Source organism: Centruroides sculpturatus, unplaced genomic scaffold (genome assembly GCF_000671375.1).
Source record: "Centruroides sculpturatus isolate CEXI.00-Female unplaced genomic scaffold, Cexi_2.0 scaffold430, whole genome shotgun sequence".
Taxonomy (NCBI): Eukaryota; Metazoa; Arthropoda; class Arachnida; order Scorpiones; family Buthidae; genus Centruroides; species Centruroides sculpturatus.
In genome coordinates, this window is record NW_019384725.1 from 200,274 (window position 1) to 217,925 (window position 17,652).

A 17,652-nucleotide genomic window follows, 5' to 3' on the forward strand; every position below is an offset into this window, starting at 1 on the left:
GGCTACTTTAATATTATTTTTACGTGTTTTAGCTGGCAACACTCATTCGACCATGAAAGGGAGCCAGTATTTAAACGAAGCTTAATTTTCTAATTTTTAACGATACAATAGCGACGATTATTATTTTAAAAAATTTTTGTTAGGCTTAACATCGATGAAAATTCAACGCAAAATAGGTTAATAGCGATATACTAATATACTAATTACATGGGATATAATAATATACTACACTAATAATGGATTTTTTCATACTTTTCGGTTATCCGACCAACCCCAGTCCCCAATTAGGGCGGATAATCGAGGTTCTACTGCATTTTAATAATCCTATTTGTATTGATGTCATACGTATATGTCAAATTGTCCTTTATAATAATCATCTCTGATTATAATTTTGTTCTTATTTAATTTTTCCTGTTTTATTTTACTCTGCAAGTATTTCCTCCTTAGCCTCGAACGTTTACATATATCAGCTGTAAATATTATTTTTGCCATTTCCTCACCATCTAAGTTTGATTTCACATGCCAAAAATTCTCTAAGAATTTTATTTCTTGTAATAACAGATTCAAGAATTATTTTTACTATAGCTTTCTTCTCTCTATTACTTAATTTAAACCTTCTATTTCAATATTTTTTAATTTTGACTCATTATTAACAAATAAATTGATCTCTTGTAAATAGTCCAATGATTTGAACGGAAAGTTTATAATTATTATATTCATATTAGTTTTTTCATTAACTAGTTTATCTAATTCAAATTCAAACGTACCTTTTAGGCAGTCATTATTCTTCGATTTTTCTTCCAATTTGTAAAGTTTATGGTTGATTTCCTTGATTCCTTCTTTATAATTCTTATTTTCTTCTTTTAATGCATTTACCTCTGATTTAATCAATTTGATTTCAATATTTAGTTGATTAAACTTATCCTGGATTAACTCATAGATGAATTTCAAGGTATACTGAGATTCTTCCATTCCTTGAGATTCCAACACCTCCACTGGCTCGAAGTAATCATGAATTTTTGAGTTCTTAACTGAATCAGCTATTTGTTGGCTATTTCCTTCTATTGGATAATAATCCTTACTTAGAATTTCTACTAGTTGATTGTCTTTCCCACCTTCCCTGGAACTTTCCTTGCGTGATCTGTCTCGCCTCCTTTTTTGCATATCCAAATGGTTTAGTCTTTGAGGAGATCGAGACAGCGGTCCTGGATTAGATTCAATTCCTGCAATAATTAGTATTATTACAATTAAAACCAATGACAACTTATTGTCAAATTTCCAAATCTCCACAGTATTCATTATCCTTCTAAAAATCATTTACTTATTTCAATCTACCGACTCTCAACACCTCTCCAAAAGTTCACTCGCACGCTTGACAACTTCGACACACCCCTCATGAATTTGAATTGAAATTAGTTAGTTTTGATTTTTTTTAATTTCAGTATAATAACCAGATTTTAATTATTTTTAATTTTAATTAACTGGCTTTCTAGTATTAATAAATATTACATTAAACATTAATATTATAATGTATACTATATAGTACATTAATAAATTTTGTTTAATTTTAGTTAATTAAGCACCTTTAAATATGAATTATTGGATTTCATTTATATTACATGAATGTCAATTAAATGTAGTTTTTATTAATTTTATAAATTGAATTGTGACAAATACCAAAAACCAGTAGTAGTATCTTACTCATATGCATATTGAAATCTAATTTGAACATCATCATCAATTGTTCATGTTGTGACATCTAATGACGAGCTGAATCTGTGCCACCACTGAATTGGTAGTCCTGTTGTTGTTTGGTCAGACCATTGATTTTCTCTAATATAGATATATAGGATGACAAATTTTAGTAATATTAGCATTTTATAAATAGTTTTTACAAATAAGGTGTATTTATTTAAATGCATTTTCCCCGATATTTAAAAAAATGTTAAAAATTTATATTTTATTTATAATAAAATTATCATTAAGTACAGTGGTGCCTCGTATAATGNAATGAAAGTGATAGCTGTAAATTCAACTCTGAATTACTCTAAGACTATAGATAAATTTTTTAATCATCTCATTAAATTTTATTACAGACAATAACTTCCAAATTTGTTTTCGTTAAACTTCTCTTATCATTTTCCAGTAAGGTAATCGGTAATTTCCATAAAGATTCTGAATAAAATTATCATTAAGTATAATTATTCATCTCTAATAAAATCACTTTTACTCATATTTTATTTTCAAATATATCTATATCAATAACTTCCAAATTTGTTTTCGTTAAACTTCTCTTATCATTTTCCAGTAAGGTAATCGGTAATTTCCATAAAGATTCATAATAAAATTATCATTAAGTACAGTGGTGCCTCGTATAATGTATACCTCGAATAACAGACACTGCGAATAACGGACTTTCTGTTTGGCAGTTATGTGACTCGAGCAATGGACTGGCTGCAAACAATGGACTTTCCGTTCGGCAGTTATGTGAGGCAAACAACGGACTTTCTGCGAACATGTGCGAATGATGTTTCCACTCTTTTGCTGTTGCCAATGACAATCTGCTATTTTTATAATATACTAGCTTACCCGTCGCGCATTGCTGCGATCTCAGAAGAAACAAAATTCAAGCAAACTCGTAATGATAAAATTAAATTTTCATTTTATCACTTTTATTGAAACTTATTATTATTATTCGTTTTCATCGGGAAAACATTTCAAAGTGTTGTTTCAATTCTATTTATTTATTGGAGTGCTCGTGGATACACGATATTTTTTGTTTCTCCGTCTGGTGAGTACACAAATAAATCGGAAGGTTTTCCGATGCATGAGCCGGCCACGTACAGTTGTCCACGCGAGAAGCACGGATTCTCCAAATTTAGCCCACACACTCGCAGCGATTGTCAGAAGCACGATATTCCCCATTTATATATATTTTAATCCTTTATAATTTTAATTATTTAATTGTTCCTTCCTCTCTTCCTTGGCATGTTGTAAAATTTCTGATAGTCGGATAATAAACCGTTTTATTGTAATTTGTCTTTTTAAATTATTTTGAGTCAATATTAAAATTTAAAAAAGGGGGATACCTAGATCGGTAAAATAGGCAAATTTCTTCCTACAACTTCAGTCATTGTTTGGGGTACAGTTAAGATTTTAACGAAGTTCGAGCAAATACATAATTAGCAAAAAAAGTCGAAATAAAGTGATTAAACAAAAATTATTATAAATATCGTAAATAACAGTTCACAAATGCATATATAAAGATATTTTTTGAAGGGGGGAAATGGTCTTCACAATTTGAAATCGATCAAACACACTGTGCGCGAATGCTCGTGTAAACGCGCGCCATCTATCGTAGGATAAATGTACTTCGCGGGAGTGTATTAAAAAATTAAAAAACTTTCCAAAGCTTTATGGCAATCGTACTATGCCACAAACCTTCGCTGGAGTATATTAAACAACTTTCCAAAGTTTCACGGCAATCGGATAAACGGTGTGGTAATGCATGAAGGACACACACACTCATTTTTATATATATAGATTAGTATTATTAGTATATCTGAAATACAGAGCTCTCGTTGGGATTGGGCTTGCTCCCCTGTTTATTACGTACATCACCTCAGTGCAGGGTATGTACATTTATTCAAGTGTTGTGCAAATCACAGCTTCTAAAAAAACAGAAAGGTGATTTCAATTGAAACAAAGCAAGAAATCATCAGGAGTGAAAGTTGACAAAAACTTCGTTGTCAAATGGGGAGAGGTTCAGGAGTTTACTAACACTCACTATCCAAACACAGCTGAGGCCAACAGGATCAATGATCTCTACAATGACACTCTTGCCTATCATTTCCGACAGGTGTTTAAGAAGAGAGAGAAACAGACTACCTTGGACGTGTTTTTCAAGAAGCCAGCTGCAAAAAAACAAGGATGGAACAAGAGGAGTTGACCCTGCAAGCTGCGGTAGCCTCTCCTGAATCTGACTCCGATTAAAAAACAATAAAAAGAGATTTGCTGCAATGTGTAAAAAGTCTGTATCTGTATGAATATGTGAAGAAAGTGTTCCTCCACCTCCTCACAACATCTGACTACCTGGAATAATTGGTGACTGCTCCATTTTCATTTTTTAATGGTACAGTATGGTTATTTTATGCTGCAGAACGAATTATATGTTTTAACATGTATTTCTGTGGGAAAATGCGTTTCGTATAACAGACTTTTCACTTAACGGATATGCACCTGGAACGGATTAAGTACGTTATACGAGGCACCACTGTATCATGCTTTTAAAATTTTAATAGTTAAGCATTGCCTTTATGCTTTTGAATCTATATTGTTTAATGAATGAAATTAATTTTTAATTATTCTCTAATTATTTAGAAATAAGTATACAGCCTTGATCTCTGAAATATTCTAATAATAAACTTTGTTAAGGATTGAATTAATATAACTATGTTCATAAACTTATCAAATGTTTGTTCCAAATGTCATACTTTGATAACTGCATTGGGATAAAATGTAAATATTAATGAATAGTTATCTTTTTTTTATAATTGGCATTTTGGCATCTCAACTATATCCTCCCTTGTTATGTAGTATTATCTAATTTATGATTATTTCTATAATAATTATATTATAGCTTAGCATTTTCTCTTTGAAGTTTTTAGTTTTATATATTAATATAAGTAATGTTAAAAACATTAGCATTGTCAATGATGTGAAGTTTTTATAATTAAAAAAATATTCACAAAATTCTGTTTAATTAAATTGTTGTATTAGCTTGATTTCTTTAGAAAAATTACCATATTTTCTAAATATGAGTAGACTCCCAATTTTGGAATCCTTGTATTCGGATTCTAATTTTTTTAAAAAAAGATAAATTGACCTATTATTATTCCAAATTTTTTAATCCAAATAAAATTAGTCATTTGAAACAATACTTCATCAGAACTTTCATTGTCGGCATTTGTTTCTCTCTTCAGCTTCCTTGAACAGTACATCATCTGTTCTGTCCAACTTGATGGTACACATTTCTTAAAGCCCTTTATAATTGTCTTCACCAACAATCTTTCATGATCATAGCTATTCTAACTATTCTACAGGAATATGTGGAATTTATTACTTTTTATCTATGTGATTATGAAAATTTATGCTGTTTCAATTCCATTTTGTTTTTTAGTTAGAAATACTTTAAAAAAGACAGGTTCAATTGTATTTATAAATACTATCTTAAATCTCACAGGAATGAGAAAAATTTGAGATAAATAGGTTTCAAGATAAAGTTCTTACAGAAAACATTAATGGGTTTGATTGGAGGTACAGTATACAATAGCAAGTACAGTACATACCTGTATTAGATATTAATAAGAGTTTTGATATAATTTAACAGTAGTAGTTTTTCAATAGTTTTCTTATCCCCAATTTTTTTTAACCAAGAAGACTGAAATCAAACTTGTAGTCATTTAAAGAAAAGCAGTGTTAATTGCAAATGTACTATTGCAAGAGATGTTTTTCAACTACAATTTATGCTATCAAAATGTAGTCACTGAGCTTTGAATTTGTTATTGATACTTTACTCTGCAATTTGAGGTAGAGGTTTTGAAAGAAAATTATTTGAAAGAAACAGTTGAACCTGTTTGTCTCAAGCATGTGTCTGAGAATGAATCATTACAAATGAATTTTTAATTGCTTTATAAATTGCATTTAAATCATATCTAGTTGATCAGAAAATTGTATTCAAAATATTGTATAGAAATAATGTTGTGTCCAATTCAGTTTGAGTGACAAATTGTAACTTATTGATACTTATTTGTCATATTATTAATAAAAATGAAATTAATAAGTTAGAGTAAAATAGAAAAAATGTCCTATGCATGGGGAAGTAGACTTCATATTTCATGTGTATTCTGGAAAGTATATTTGCACACTTATGACTGTTGAAAATTTAAGACAGACAAAAATAAAATGGTTTCATTTTTAACTGTCTAAAATGTATACCTACACGGAAATTTACACTTATAATATTAAATACATAAATTTTGTGGTTAACTTTCAGCAACATTCTCCCTATTTTTGATAGACTTTTTTTGTTTTGTTCCTAAGAGTCTCTACTAATCAAAGTTATTCAACAGAATCAGTTTTGATATAAAAACGGTTGTGATAAACAATTTCTGCACATAGTCTACAGGAGGCTACGTATGACAGATTTACAACTTGCTGGTGTTTAACATTGCTAAATAACTGATGCACCAAATTTTAGCATTAGTTTAACTTTGAAGTGTGTACCATAGTCAGTTTGAAATCAAAGAAAGCTTTAGTCAGATTAATGTAAGTCAAATGTTTTCTCCCTTTTAAAATTGAGAAAAACATCAACTAATATTTGGCCAATATGTTATATTTGTCATGTCTAAAATTTTTTTCAATTTTTTTATTTTTTTCCCCTAGAACAAATAGAGTGGAATTACTAACTCAACTTCGAACCAAAGAAATGAGGGAGAGAGATGAAAAAAGACATTGCCGCTATTATAAATATACTTTGATTCGCATCAGATTTCCAGATGGAATACTTTTACAGGCAAGTATTCAAAAAATTTACATAATTCAAATCTGTTTTATCATACCCTATTTTTCCTTTAGAAATATTTTCAGCTTTATCTTAGTCCAGCTTCTTGCTTCCAATGCTGAACTAAATTTGTTTGAAAACATTCTAAATGAATAATTGCTGTATTAAGATAGCACTAAATACTTTGGTTAATTTCTATAAAATATGAAAATTAAGTACATGCAATAATTTTGATGAAAAAATTCTCACAAAAACTGGTATTAGAGTAAGGAAAATTTATAGACTTTCTTTTGACCCAAAAAAATGTACCTGAAATATAAAACTGGTAGTAAAGTTTTTATTGTAAATTTCTTATTCATAATTTACATTTACAATACTTATTAACATTTTCTAGATTTTTTTTTATTTACAATTTTGATCTACAAAATATACATGACAACTTACAGTATCCATGATTTGATATTCTTTGTTCTTCTATAGTAAAGTATTCAAAAATTATATGCTGACAACAAAACCTTTCTTCCTGAGCATACTTTTTCTCCAATGTTGTAGACTTTACTGAGGGATTCATTAAGAGACATCCTCTAAGTTTCAAGATTCTTAATTGCAATATAAAATTTCAAATAGCTATCCATTTCTAAGCCAAATCTAGTTTTAACTGCGTTTTTTAGGCACTCCCGAGCTTTAGACATGCATTTGACTTCCTTGGACATTGTAATTACCCAATGGTGCACTTGGCTACCTGTAAATTTCTAAGATAGAAATGCTTTCAGACTTGCAGCTTCCATCTTTGTTATCTGATCAGTCCATAAGTTGTACAAATAAGATGAGAGTAAAAACATTTCAGGCATTGTGCAGCTTTTTCTATATACAGTAATAGTAATAAAACTTTTTATAATGGATGCATTTAGGCCACAATGAACCTAAAAATAACAAATTTAAGAAAGTTTTTTAGAAAAACAGATCTTTATTACAGATTGATTTATGGAATAAATTTCTTACTTGAAGTTTTTGTTCACAACTTTGATTTTCCAAATTTTTTGTTAGTATGGAGGTGAGGCTTGAATACTTCAGGATAGTTTTCAAATAGTTAAAATGTCCAAAGACAGCTGTTATCCATATGAAGCAGTTTCCAGTTTTCTTGTTGAATAGTTTGGATTATTTGTAATACAAAAACTGAATTGTAAAAAGTTTTAGTACTTTATGAAAAAAAAGGTACCTTTTGAGCAGTGTGGTGGACCTTTTTGTTTGCAAACTCCAACTCAGACTTTACCCATTTTTAAAATGTCATACTATGATTTTTTTTATAAGAAAGATATCACTGGGTACCCAAATATTTTTATCTAAAATTGATGGTGGTAATAAAAAAAATGGATATAACAAATTTACTTTGCAAAAAGTTTCAAGTACAGTACATAAAGAAACATGATCTTAATAGCCAAAAGAATTCCACTTTTTTATTTAATTACAAAAAATTGATTTACACTGAAAACTAGTGAATAATAAACTGAAATAATAACTCTATTAATTAGATTTTTCAGTTTTCTCTTCTCTTAGTTTGTTGCAGTTAGATTCTGATCTTAGGAGTCAATGAAAAAAGTAAAACCAAGTTCAAATTATGTTATTGAAGCAGTGAAAAAAACATTTGCTATCCAAAGAAAAGCATCTGAGGTGTAAAAAACAATATTGCACAAGTAAAAATTATGACACTCAAAAGTAAACTTTTTTCTTTTAGTTAGTCATGGGATTGTGCCTGGAAAATAAATGCTTATGGTACCACTTTGAAGCACCAAGTTTATCTTTACCAAAGAGAAGCTTGGTGCTTTGAAGTGGTACCATAAGCTTTACTTTCCAGGCACAATCCTATGACTACCTAAGTGTTCAGTGGTTTTATCCATTCGGCCACTGGTGGGCCTTAAAGCTATTTTCTGAACGTATAGAACATCTCATGTGAGCTATGCATAACATTTTGCTATGAAATAACCTTCATGGGTTAATATTATTTTGATATCTAAATTTATCAAAATGTCAGTTTTCTAACAAATACTTTTTAATTAATTAGTAGGCTCTCTAAAGAAATTTCTTACTTCCCATTTTAACCAAGAGTAAACTTTGAGACCAGTCTCAAGTCGAAACAGTTTTACTGACTCCGTCTAAAAACATTCAATGTCAGTGACTCCGACTCCACAACACTATTTTTTAGTCTGACTTGTCCAAATAGTTTTTCTTAATTGTTAAGTCTGAAGAAATGGTTAACTTACAGTACTTATGATATTTTGTTCAAGAAATATTGGCTGATGTATTTTGCTGCATTGTCAACTTTCTAGTTGGTTCTGCTGATGAGGTTGGTCAGTTTGTTTTTTGGTGTGTTCTTTACCAAGATTTTTTAATGTTTAGGAATACAGCTTCATATACTGCAAATTGACAAAAAAAAGCACTGAACATTGGTGTTTATTATTTTAAAGTTATGCAACAAAAAATTTCAACACCAGCACTACCATATTTACCTCAAAGGTTGGATGGTCAGAGTAATGAAGACTGCTATTCACAAAGGATCTTGTTGAGACAGCCATATAGCCTATAGCATGCCAGTACCTTGAGTAGCAAATCCAATCCCAATCCAAAAAATATATTTTTCTTTTTTTCCCCATTATTTTTTTAAGTACAATGCAATCTCAGTAATTTGACTGTTCATCACATCTAGTATCCAACACTAAACAAAGTCAACTTTACAGTATGTCACATCATAGACAAGCTTCCCACTAATTCAAATACCTATCCACTAAACATAGCATGATATTTACCAAGCCTAGGCTAGGGTACAATATTAAATGTTGTTAGGTTGCTCAAATTGATCTCTTTCCGAATACTGTAATTAAACTGAGAAACCAGGGGGTATAAAATTATTCTATATAACACTTAATTGGCAACAGTTCAGTAAAAACCACCCACTTAGTCAATGGATGGTTTGTAATAGAAAATTTAAGACTAAGATTTCACTATTATTAGTCTAGTCAGGACTGACACCAGGTAGGGTAGTATATTTGCAAGTTAGGGTGCGATATTAAGATTATAGCCCTCCTTTTTAAAATTTATTATAAATACTAAGAGTGGGGACCTCCTATCGAACTTCAACTAATATGAGAATTTACAACCATATTAATTTATATTATCTATCTAACTATAACTGAATATAATACAATAATATAGAGGTCTTTTTAATTTTATTTGTTTATTAAGTTGAAAGTAATTAACCTGAGAGTTTACAATAATAATTAATAATATACCTCTATGATACTTAAATCTTGAACTTGTATAGGCAGAAGTTGAGAATCCAAAGGGGGACTAGACACAAAATTGTGTGTTGACAGATAATTCGAATTGATTAATCTGCCCAGAATTTGGCACGTATAACCCTTTTATACAGAAAAATATTCTCCAATCAGGAGCATGACTTTGTCATTCGATCAAGATGAAGTTAGGTCGAAATTTAATCATAGTATGTGATAAACTTTCCTTTCCCACCAGTTACTTCCTTTAGAAAACTGTGTTTCCTTAATTTCCTTCAAAATTTATAAAAGTACAATTTTAGTGACAAAATATTACATAAAATTTTATAAAAATAAATGAATCCCAAATTCAGATTCTCACAACACCATTCAATTCACCTTACTTCAATAATCTGGCAATCTTCTTAACTCAATACTGTTCTGATCCCATGTGTGTCAGATTAGAGATTTGTAGTGTAATTGTGTTAAAATATGAACATCATCAAAATAAAAAATAAATTGTGTGCATAAAATAATTACATGATGTTGAAAATTTCCTGTTTTTATGCAACCCCTGTTACTTTTATAAGCATTGCCACATTTGCAATCTCAAGCAAACTGTCATGTTTTAATAAATTTTCATTCTATTTATGATTTAGCCTTACAGATAAACAAACTTTACTTACTTGCATGATGATTGTGATTAACTCACATGTGACAATCCAGTTTGAATTATGAATTATTTATTTGAATGGGACACGGATGCATAGATGAAACATACCTTGTGGACAAAATTTTATAGTGAAAACTGATCTTAACATGTGTGGCATGCTCAAATACATAATAATGTATGAATTTCTATTGAAAATTTTTGATGTGTTATGGTAAGAAAAATGTTTGGTTTTTTTCATAATCCAAATAAATTATATATTTATTTGGATTATGAAAAAAACAAACACTAAAAAACAATATCCAAATTATGTGACAATGAAACCATGTTGTTAGTTTGTGTTGTACATTGATTGTATTCTCGTTGTTTTGATCAAGAAACACCTAATGTTAGGGTACAAATTAAAAATACTATGAAAATGTATGTTGGAGCTTGTTTAATTTTCAAAGTAATTGTTCCACCTGAGTACAGTAAAATAGTTGTCAGCAGGAACACTGTTATGAAAAATGGCAAACAGTTCCTGCTGGCAATAACTATTTTACTGTACTCAGGTGGAACAATTACTTTGAAAATTAAACAAGCTCCAACATACATTTTTCATAGTATTTTTAATTTGTACCCTAGCATTAGGTGTTTCTTGATCAAAACACAATCAATGTACAACCTCTTGAAATATGCTTTATGGACTCATCTAATTTTTATTAATCTATCTCAATTGTATTAATTTTCAACATTGGAAAGAATAAAAAATTTAATAATTTATTTCATTAACAATTCAATAATAAATATGCAAATTTTCAGGGGACATTTTACTCTCACGAAACATTGAAAGATATAAAAGAATTTTTAAATGAGCATCTTTTAAATACAAATGTCACTTATACTTTATTGGCTCCTGGTGGAACAAAACTGACAAACGAAGATGAAATGTTACGTGATTTACAGCTTTCCCCGGCTGCGGTATTAAATTTGCATGCGGACGAACAAGAATCGGAGGACGAAAAACTACTATTAAAACCAGAAACAAAAGCTCTAGTTTGTGAAATCTAATCTTATCAACTATTTACAAAATGCAAAACTATTTTCTATAGGCTCTTATGTAAACTGACCCTTTCTAAATTAAATGAAGATTCTTTACATGAATCAATATTGTATATTATTATGTACTGTACATATTTAATGTAATATCATTGTTTTTCAATATAGTATAACAGTAATCTGAAGAAATTGATTTTTGTATATTTTATATGTTAAAAATATTTGAATAATTAGTATTATAAAAGAAAAAAATATTAAACTCTGAAATAAATTATTCAAAATGTAAATTATATTAATTTCATAATCAAGATATATCTTTCAGAAACAGATATTACATTTCCTCTATTTAAAATAAACCAAGTATATTTATTACATGTTAATATATTGCATTGTTAACAATATATTTAATTCAAATTTATTGTATTTAGAATTTTAGTTTATCTATGTTAAAATGTTAGAAAAGTTTTGTTTCTATCAGAAATATAATACTATAATATATATATATTTTGTAATGTCCTTGTACAAGACACTTGAAAATATTAATGTTTACACATTCATTAATTTATTTTTTAAGATTTCAGCATTAACTGTAGAATCAGGAAAGTCATTATTATAAATTGCCTTGTAAAACCTACCTCATAACTAGAAGAATGGGATCTAAAAAAATGAATTGTGATTTAAAATTTAATAAGATGTGTTTTTTTTATTTAAGCCTTTAATTCTTCTTGCTATTGAATTTGTTTGAGAGTTAAATTTTCCTAATAAACTTAAAATTTATTTATTTTCTTTTGTTGCTTGTATGAGGTGCTACAGAATGTTATATGAATCACTTTTGATTAGTGTAATTACTAATACCACCAATTAATCCCAAATTAAAAGTGAAAAAAATTTTTTAACTAAAGAATTGAATATTTATAGCAAATATATTTATTCATAATTGATGAAAATGAAATTAGCTGATTTAGATTGGATTGTTTTCTTTTTTATCTGTCTGGTTATTGTTATCTATATTGTAAGACATTTGAACTCCTGATTTTGCAAGTAATGCTACTTCCAAATTCAACGTATAAATTACTGAAAAAATATACTTAATATTGGTTTATTTGGAATCCTGTTGTAAAAGTGATAAAAATTAAAACTCAAATATAAAAAAATTTAAATATATTGTTTGTTTTTTTTATTTTATTTAGTAACAATTTTTTCTATATTCATATATATTCAAGAAAAAGAAAACAAAAAAATGAAATTATTTGACTAGAACAGGAGATAATTCTGTAAATTATTATTTTTTGTGCTTAACTCAGAAAACATTGAATATAAAAAAAAGTTTTTCCAATCAACTGGAAAAATATTACTCAAGAGTGGAGAGACACTGTATATAGGGAATTCATTCAAATATTACATTTGTAGTTTAAGGAGAAAAATATGAAATGTTAAAAAAAAAAGACAGAAGGCAATGATTTCCAGAATGAAAGAACAGTTCAAAACAATGAATACATATAAAACACCAATTGCACTGGAAAGATTGATTTGGTAAGCTAAAGGATTTAGTACAGTAGCTATAATGTATGGAATAATAATTCAGAGGTTCAGATTCATAATTAATGATAAAATTCAATACTGACAAGAAAGTCCAGTATATTGTTAAAGTTGAAAAATTCATCAAATGGTCCACAGAAAAATAAAAATACCATCAACTCATATTTATCTTAGACGTTGGATTTTAATAATTCTTCTGTTTGCCAAAAACAAGAATTTACTTTCAGAGCAAGATTTCACCATGGTAGCATCCTTTAACATGACAGTTCTTGCATGTCTCCCTTGCCCCTATATTCCTAGGAAGAATTTTCAGACAAAGGGTTTGCCTACCAAATACTAAAGGCATAAGACAGTCGCCGCAATAAAAAAAATCAATGTTCTAAACAGATAACAGTTGTGTGTATTGCAAATGGATTTAAAATAATTTAACTTGTGGCCTGATGACAATTTGGAAAGGAGCCCTTTGATTTCAGATGATGGGTGAATCAAAAAAGGACAAATTTTTGTTGCCGTAAAAGTTGAAATTTTATTGTTAAATAAGTCGTAAATATCCACGAAGCATTAACTTACATTTTTACGGATAAATATCTCGGTAATATTCGGCATTCACTTGAGGCACTCCTCATATTACAGCTGGAGGCTGGATTAGCACGAGTCAGGTGCAACTGCATCAGCAGACTAAAATAAGGGGAGCACACGCTTTGAAAAAGGGCATCATAATTCATTATGCAAGAAGATATACAGTATATATGTACCGGTACAAGTATGCCTTGATTAACGCAGTTAGTCCCTCGATGCTACCGCATATATAAAAATCGCGTTAATCAAATGCAATAATGTAATACTAATACCACCAATTAATCCCAAATTAAAAGTGAAAAAAATTTTTTAACTAAAGAATATTTATAGCAAAATATATTGATTCATAATTGATGAAAATGAAATTAGCTGATACAAATTCTCGGATAATGACGACAAATATTTTTATCAGTTAAAAAAAAAAATGAAATGAAACCTTAAAGCTTCTTTGGGGATTAAGAAAAGGGCAAACCCACAAGGCCCACCAGTGACCAAGCGATCTTCGTTCCCCGAACACTGAGTTCGGTCGTGGGTTCGCGGCTCGCTCGGACGGGCTGGCCACGTAGAGTTTCCCGGAATTTCTCCACGTTTGTAACACCTAAATAGGGACCAGTTTCCCTTAAAAAGACCTCCCGGAAGGCATCTCCCTAAGCAAATGGCCCAAGTGTTGCGTTGCCATAACTAAAAGAAAAAACACAGGACAAAGGAGGAGCACACGTCCCAATGTACGGGCGCCCTGGCTCGGGTGTCTATTTTCTCTTGCTTAAAGTCATTTTAAATAATTTACGTTTTACAAACTACTTTTTATATTTCAGATTTAAATTAAAAATGGAACTTTTTTCACGAAGTTTCTTATAAAACGTTCATTTCAAACCGTATTTGCCATTTCTAATGGAAGATTAACGTTGGAAATAGAAGCATTTCAAATTGATAATCTGATATATTCTGCAACAGAAACATTAGAACACGACAAATATTTAATAAGTCATCACTAAACACATTGATAAAAAAACATTATTGACAAGATTATATATATATATATAAATGGACATGTATGTCCCTATATTTCACTTTTTCGCCTAAACTACACATCGCACGTGAATGGTGTTTGTATGTGGTGGTAGCTCCAAGTCTCCATTTGTGCATAGGGGTGGTTGCGTCTCGATAGCTATAAGGGTGCGGGAGATATGAGGTTGAAAGTGGCTTTCTATTTCGAATGTTTTGTTCGAATTTGTTCGAATTAAATTCAAACATAAAATTCGGATATTGGTTCGATTATAGAACGATTGTAAACGTTCCAGAAACGTTGAAAATAGTTCGTTTGACTAAACGTAAAAATTCTCTAATTAGTCTGGAAACGGGGGACCTAATTCTTGCATTCTGTGAAAACGGATAAGATTGGCTATAATGTAATTATCTTAATCTTCACTATCGTTACTTTTTAAAAACCCAGCGAAGCGGGTCCTTGCAGCTAGATTTTAGATTACTTAGAAAAACAGTCTTTTATATATAAAAAAAACTATATTACATACAAATGTACGAACAAATAAAAACCCAGCGAAGCGGGTCCTTGCAGCTAGTCTTGATTATAAAATCGTACTGCCATTTTTTATTATTAGCATAGAGGTATGAAAGAGTATATGTCAAGAGTTGCAATTTGGCACATAGTATTAGTTGCCAAAATCATGCGCGCATAAAAAAACCAGACTTATACGTCAAAATAAAATACAAAATGGAGACACTCTACAAACAGGAAAATCGAAGTCAGGTGGTGAGAGTACCACCCACAGTCGTTCTAGGAAGTGGACTCCGACCCTAGGACTGAACACGTGGTATTTTCTTTGTTAAATAAAGTTTGTAATCTAATTTTCTAAAATTGAGAATGCTTCAAATATGACATTAAAACAAGGATTTATCTTTACAAGTAGGTTTTTTTTAACATTAACTAGTACAGTGAGGCCCGAAAACTCGGCCTAATGTGGACCCAAGGGTGGCCGAGTTTGTGAAAATGCCGGGTTATCGGGAATGGGATTAAAAAAGAATAAGTACGAGTGTTTCCTCAGAAAATACTGTATTGTTTGCTTGAGAGTACAACAGAGAATAAACTGCCCAAATATCCTTAAACAAAGGAGAAGTACTGTACCTGTACGTACTTTATGAAGGCATAGAGCCTTTACTACATGAAAATGAAAATGAAAATTAATGAATACACAGTGTAATTTACCTGATAAGACAGACCAGAAAATACTTTGAGGCATAAAGCTGTCTAAAATGAAAATTACCTGGGGGTTTTTTCGCCCTGTTAGGGTGTGGCCGAGTTATCCGGCCTGCCGGGTTATCGAGTGCCGAGTTTTCGGGACTCTACTGTATAATAAAATCGTGGGACCGATAAAAATTTGACGTTGTATTAGGGTCGTCGTTACATCCGATGACGTTATAATCCCGTTAAACTGTATATTGTTTGTGCAAAATAAAATAATTTCGGACGATACGATAGCCACGATTATTCTTTTAAAAAAACGGGAAATTTTCGTTACGCATCGACAAAAATTCAACCCGGGCCGACACGTAACGGAGAGAAATTTCGAAATTGGGTAGATTAATTTCATCAAAAATGCATTGTGGCCGGCGAAGTTTGAACGATCGCGCCCAAAAGCAGTGATACCAAAGAAGATTGGAGAATGAGAATGAGACCCGCCTTGAGCATCAAAGTGCTTCCACTTAGTAGTGAGTCTCTGAGACATAGTCTTGTCCCAAGTACGATTTTACCGTTTTACTTGTTTTTTAAATAAAACAAGAAATCGAACATTTTAAAATAATAATTCGGAAACTTTTTATCTGAAATTTCATATTTATATTAATTTAATTAAAAAATTTTTGACGCTAACGTATATTAAATTAGAGTATATTTTAAACGATGCAATTAAACTACTCTTCTTATTAAAGGGTAGTTTAATTAGTAGTTTGAATTTTAATTTTCATGAAATAACTAACTTTAAATTACCTAATCGAAGGCAGAGAATTAGAAGCATTCGAATGGACAGTTGGAATTCGAACATATCTTCATTCGCTGGCAACTAGTAAAAGAATCATGAGCGAGGGATCCGAGAAAGAAAGAGATTCTTCTGAGGAAAAGGCCGTCGATCTTCCCAAGATCAAGAAAATGAAATCGAACAGAAGCGAGAAGGGAGTTTGCATTTGCATCAAACCGATGAAGGGCCAGAAAAAAAGAAATCCCAAGAAGAAAAGACGAATGAAGTCGAAACGCTCCCAAAGTCGCAATCCTAAGAGGAGGAAAAGGGTGTCGAAGAGAAAGAAATCCTCGAGGAAAAAAAGGAAGATTTGTTAAATCCGGCGGTTAAATAGGAATTCGTTGCCACCAGAAAGGCCCCGATAGCCGATTTATCGGCAACCCAACGGTTCTTTTCAGAGCCATTTTTTCTTGTTAAAGAGTAGTTTAATTGCATCGTTTAAAATATACTCTAATTTAATATACGTTAACGTCAAAAATTTAAAAATTAAATTAATATAAATATGAAATTTCAGATAAAAAGTCTTCGAATTTTTATTTTAAAAGGTTCGATTTCTTGTTCTATTTATTTTTTATATAATTTTGTTTTTAAATGTTTTTTAATTAATGTGCTTGGTGATGATTTAATATTAAATATTTGTGGTGTTCTAATGTTTTCCTTTGCAGAAAATATCAAATTATCAATTTGAAATGCTTCTATCCCCAACGTTAGGCCTATAAGGAAAATGTTCTGTAAATAGAACTTCGTGAAAAAGTTTATTTTTAATTTAAACCTGAAATATAAAAATTAGTATGTAAAACGTAAATTATTTAAAATGACTTTACGCATTCAAAATATTTTTATTTTCTCTTACTTAAGTATTTTAGATTCTGTTTATCTGGTGATGTTTTCAAAGAACAGACAAAATGGCAGACATATACACTTGTAAATTAACATGTACAGTGTAATATCGACATATACTAA

General features: G+C 30.1%; 1 protein-coding gene across 1 annotated transcript in view; it reads left to right on the plus strand.

Annotated features, from left to right (window-relative positions):
* LOC111628108 (UBX domain-containing protein 6-like) overlaps positions 1-11,763 on the plus strand; it is a 38,600-nt gene extending 26,837 nt beyond the window's left edge. Inside the window, exons 6-7 of the mRNA XM_023371830.1 lie at positions 6,445-6,574; positions 11,303-11,763. Coding sequence (XP_023227598.1) covers positions 6,445-6,574; positions 11,303-11,551 — 379 coding nt within the window. The 3' untranslated portion in view covers positions 11,552-11,763. The remainder of the gene's footprint in view (positions 1-6,444; positions 6,575-11,302) is intronic.
* The last annotated feature ends 5,889 nt before the right edge of the window (positions 11,764-17,652 follow it).